General features: G+C 46.6%; 1 protein-coding gene across 5 annotated transcripts in view; it reads right to left on the bottom strand.

Moving 5' to 3' along the window:
• Positions 1-1,717: 1,717 nt before the first annotated feature.
• SURF1 (SURF1 cytochrome c oxidase assembly factor) overlaps positions 1,718-4,811 on the bottom strand; it is a 39,774-nt gene continuing 36,680 nt past the window's right edge. For 4 of the 5 annotated variants that reach the window (XM_069985714.1, XM_069985715.1, XM_069985716.1 and 1 more), the window contains 5 exons: positions 4,424-4,612; positions 4,082-4,154; positions 3,472-3,634; positions 2,854-2,935; positions 1,718-1,927 (listed from right to left, as the gene is read on the bottom strand). In XM_069985714.1, coding sequence (XP_069841815.1) covers positions 1,864-1,927; positions 2,854-2,935; positions 3,472-3,634; positions 4,082-4,154; positions 4,424-4,612 — 571 coding nt within the window. In that variant the 3' untranslated portion in view covers positions 1,718-1,863. The remainder of the gene's footprint in view (positions 1,928-2,853; positions 2,936-3,471; positions 3,635-4,081; positions 4,155-4,423; positions 4,613-4,811) is intronic. The other variant, XM_069985717.1, reaches the window with a different exon arrangement.

Raw genomic sequence — 4,811 nt, 5'->3', positions numbered from 1 at the left:
GTTCCATTGGCTGGCCGCCCCTTTCCTATAGTGAGTGGACCTATGGAACATTCAAAGATCTGGGCGGTAGGGACCGCTGCACCTTATTCTTAGTCAGTGTAGTGGTCAGGTATCACACGTGGCACGCCCAGTGTTTAGTGTCAACGAAACAGAAAATCCTCCCTGCGGATGAGGTGTGTAGGAACACGCTCGGTGACCTGGTGAAGGTGCGCTTCCTTGAGTATGAAAGGTTGGGGGCATCTAAGGCATCGACCCTTTGGAGGGGGATTTCCTTTAAGGTGCCTTAGCGGAGTCATCTCTTTCCTGGTAAGGGGCTGAAGCTATTACCTTAGATTTTTGTTTTATTTTTTTAAATGGATAGGATGTAGATGGCTTACAGACATCGAACCTTAGCCCTGAGGGTTTGCTGGGTGGTCTATGGTGTTGGGGATGTGTAATGTTGGGTATATTGTATCAGAGTTGTATATTTGTAGTTAAAGAGGGGTATGGGAGGTTGGGGGGTTATGGTGAGGGGTGATTGTAATAGTTGTATATTTGTAGTTAAAGAGGAGTTATGTCTGTCTTTGTTTTATGCAGTCGGTTATGGGGATTGCTGGACTGTTCTGAAGAATATTTTTGCTTATTTGGATATTTATTTTCTTGGTTATTTTTATATAAGTGTGTGAGTATGTGGCTGTATATACATGTGTATATATGTGACTGTATATAATGTGTGTATACTGTAGGTGACTGTATGGTGTCCTGGACCAGACAGGGTTATATGTATACAGAATCTGTATATGCCGAAATAGGCTGTTCTGTTCTTTTGTTATGAATTGTTTATATTTCTGTTATTTCATTTGTTTATTATTTATTGTTTTGGCCGATATGTTTTGTATTTTTTATATAAAATAAAAGAGGTACATTCTATTACTCTCTGGTATCAGCCATATCAGGCTGGTGGGGAGGAGGTGACTGTAGGACAGGTATATACAATCTATTACTCTCTGGTATCAGCAATGTCAGGCTGGTGGGGGGGAGGTGACTGTAGGACAGGTATATACAATCTATTACTCTCTGGTATCAGCCATGTCAGGCTGGTGGGGGGGGGGGGAGGTGACTGTAAGACAGGTATATACAATCTATTGGGGCCCTATTCCACGGGACAATTATCGTTCAGATTATCGTTAAATCGTTCGAATCTAAACGATAATCTTTCGTTTGAATAGCAGTTAACAGGTATATACAATCTATTACTCTCTGGTATCAGCCATGTTAGGCTGGGGGGGGGGGGGAGGTGACTGTAGGACGGGTATATACAATCTATTACTCTCTGGTATCAGCCATGTCAGGCTGGGGGGCAGCGGAGGGGTGTAGGGCGGGTATATACAATCTGTTACTCTCTGTATCAGCCATGTCAGGCTGGGGGGGGGGGGTGGCTGTAAGACAGGTATATACAATCTATTACTCTCTGGTATCAGCTATGTCAGACTGGGGAGAGGTGGGACATTTTCCGATCACAATGTCCCTTTAAACCTGGGATACACATAATAAGAAAACAATATAAAGGGCAGACTAGATGGCCCAGGGGGTGTTTTTCTGGTGACAATCTAGGACTTACTGGACGGTATCTGGAACGGATGGCAGCAGAAGGGAAAGCACCAACGACGGCAGAGCTTTAATTTCTGCCTCCCGCCATCTAGCTAACCTGCAGGCACATGCGGCTCTGAGATCTCCATACACAGACATGTTATGGCTCCAGCCCAGCGGCACAGCCTCCTTTATTTGTTATGGTTCAGTGTTGTGTAAGCCATATTCCTGGGGAGAGCAGGTCATGAGATGTGTGATGTCAGTGCAGATCTTCTGCCGATCATCTTCTGCCCACTAGCGGGCTTTCCGAATAAACTTCTGGAACCACAGGAGAGAGGTGAAGGCCGAGAGAGAGAACCTGGAAATCAGAGAGGGCAATAAATGACTGCAATGTGGGAGGAGGAGGATACGACAGGTGCTGAGGACAAGCATTGCCACATGACCCTGACCCTTGGACAACCAGAAATAAACGCATTCACAACATAAAGCCGCCTTTATCTGGGCTGTAAGTAAAGTCAGGGAAGCCGGCCTATGGTTAACAACACTGCTACAACTCACTGTGCCATATGCCTGTAGCAGTGATGGCCGCTCTGCATACAGGACAGGCAATAAGAGCAGGTTGTCAATGCTTTTAGTGATGTCTAGCAGTAGTCAAGCCTCCCTATAAATGAACTCTCATCCCTCAGAACGCTCTGCAACATGACCAGGAATCCTCGACCAAACCAGAATGTCCTCCATAAGGGTGAGGAGCTGTCTGTAATAGCATGTTGGGGCCCCTGGTCAGTAGGGGCCAGTGGGCTGAGGGGCAGGAGGTTTCAGTGTGGCTCTGAGGGGGCTACATGTCTCCTTGGGAAGGACACCGGCTCTGGAAGTATTCTAGGCCATGCAATGCACCCTGGGGTAAAGCAAGAACAGGTAAGTTACCTTCAATAGGGGGAATTAGAGGGCAAGCTCTTGTTCTGTATAATGGGTGCACATGTACTATTCCCATCCATATCTTGTTGTTCTGGCATACGCCAAGTGCCAAGACACTGCTATACAGGTTTTCCTTTTGTTCTCTTCCTCCCACAATGGCAGTCTATGGGTGACACACATTTGCCATGTACATTGGAAGATTTTCCAGGTCTATAAATGATGATAGATCAGGGGTGACTGAAGTGTTATCCGCAGAGGGTTTAGGAGCATCCCATAGTATATGAAGCCTGATCTCCCCTCACGTCCCATGGTATATAAAGCCTGATCTCCGCTCACGTCCCAGCATAACATGTCTACATATTCACCTACCAGGTCACACTGTACTGCAGGTGGTCATTTCTAAGTGCCAGGCGGGTCTGTCCACCGATGGGTCCCCCAGGAACAGTACTATCTAAGATTACATAAAGACGGTGCATTAATCACTACAGGCAGAGGATGGATCCAAACTGCTGGACAGAAACATCAAGCAGGTTCCCCCCTCAGGATTGCTGCCATGGGTAATGTAACCGTTATATTAGTTGCTATGGGTAATATAACCGTCAGTAACCGGATTAGTTGCCATGGGTAAAGTTGCCTCTTTTCCCTTGTTCCTATTGTACACCATGATATAGTAATGTGTAGTACAATCAGCAGCCATACACATGAGCATATTGTGGCTTCATCCAGTGTACATCTGACTTCATACAGACATTTGGAGATTCCCATGAATCTGCCGCTCCACCATAATGCACGGCAGAGCTCCACATTGTCTGGCAGCAGGACCCCACAAGGTAAGCCTGGACTACCGGGAAGACACCAAACACAATGTGCACAATGCAGTAAGGATCGACCACAAGAGTACAGGAGGGCCGACATTACACATATCATACATTACACACACATATACAAATAAAGAGGAGGATCACTGCCTGTCCGGTCAGTTCTTACCAGAATCAGCCTCGATATATATAGGCTGTGCCCCAGTCTGCTCCGCCATGGCTGCCAGGTCCCGGTAGTACCACACATTGTTTTGCACATCATTCTCTGGAGAAAAGTGCTGGCGAGTTTCTGTGTGTCTCACAAGTCCCACCAGATCCAGCTCCTCATCAATCTATAAGGATGAATGAGATTAATGTCCACAAGTGCTCAGAGCTAATCAGGGCCAGATGGAACAACGTCTCCTCGGCCTCTTTCCCTACACATCAGACATCTCCCAACTCATCCATAGCCTAAAATGTCCTGGAGTGATTGGGCGATCTACACCAGCAACATGGAAGGTAGCTGCATATTTCTTGTCCCTGTTGCATGCTAGTTTCCTGACATGGATGCAAAATCTTTAGTCCAGGCATGATGGGCATTTTAGTCCTGCAACAGCATCTGCATTAAGGTGTGACTAGACCCTTCTACAAAGATACCAGAGCAGTGCCATGTGTGTCCAGGCTGTACAGCAGAGGGTCCCCGGGGTGACCGTGCACATCTCAAAGTACACTGCTGTTATAAGATGGCAGCTGTATGGGCTATAGTAGAAATGTGGCCCCTGCAGAGGTTCTCTGCTCACCTGACCCTCCATTCTTGTCTGTGGATTCAGCTTCTTGTTAGGGACAAACCCCCTGTTTATCAGGATGGTGATTCTGCAGGTAAATTATTAGGTTAGAGGTTAAAGAATGTAAAGCACTAGTAAGACCAGATATTAGTGACCTTTCCTCACCAGCCCTCTCATGGCATCATTATATCTAGTAACCCCCCCCCCCCTTCCTATGGCATCACTATACCTAATGCACTGCCTATTAGGTACAGGGTTATTGGTGTTCATCAGCTTCTACATAGATCAGTGGTTCGGCAGCATCTTCTGTTACACCCTGCATCCTCATTGTGTAAGGTAATGTGAGTGATGACATACCCATGGTCAGCACAGATGAAAGGGGTGATGACGTGAGCTCCATTCTCCTGAGGTCCCATCCCACTGGACTCCTGAGATTCTTTACTTGGCTTCACCAGAGTGCGAGGCCTGAGGTAAAGCTCCTTTAGGTGATCAAAATGGCCTCTCACCCTGACAGGATGGTACTCCAATGTCTGAAGTTCTGAGGGACTGAACACATGGATGTGAGATCAGCTATGAATTTCTGTCCACTAAAGTGTTAAAACCATTATTGGTCCCTATACATTTTATACTTATGTCGGCCGTCCAATGTACGGTTCTCTTCAGACTGACAGGAGATATAGGAGGAGCTAGGGATAGGAGTGTGATTGTCAATCACTGCCTTACCCCTTTGCTCTGGGAGAGATAA

Source organism: Dendropsophus ebraccatus, chromosome 10, assembly GCF_027789765.1.
Source record: "Dendropsophus ebraccatus isolate aDenEbr1 chromosome 10, aDenEbr1.pat, whole genome shotgun sequence".
NCBI classification, from domain to species: Eukaryota; Metazoa; Chordata; class Amphibia; order Anura; family Hylidae; genus Dendropsophus; species Dendropsophus ebraccatus.
Note: the sequence above shows the minus strand (reverse complement) of the source record. Positions and strands in the feature narration are given on the sequence as shown.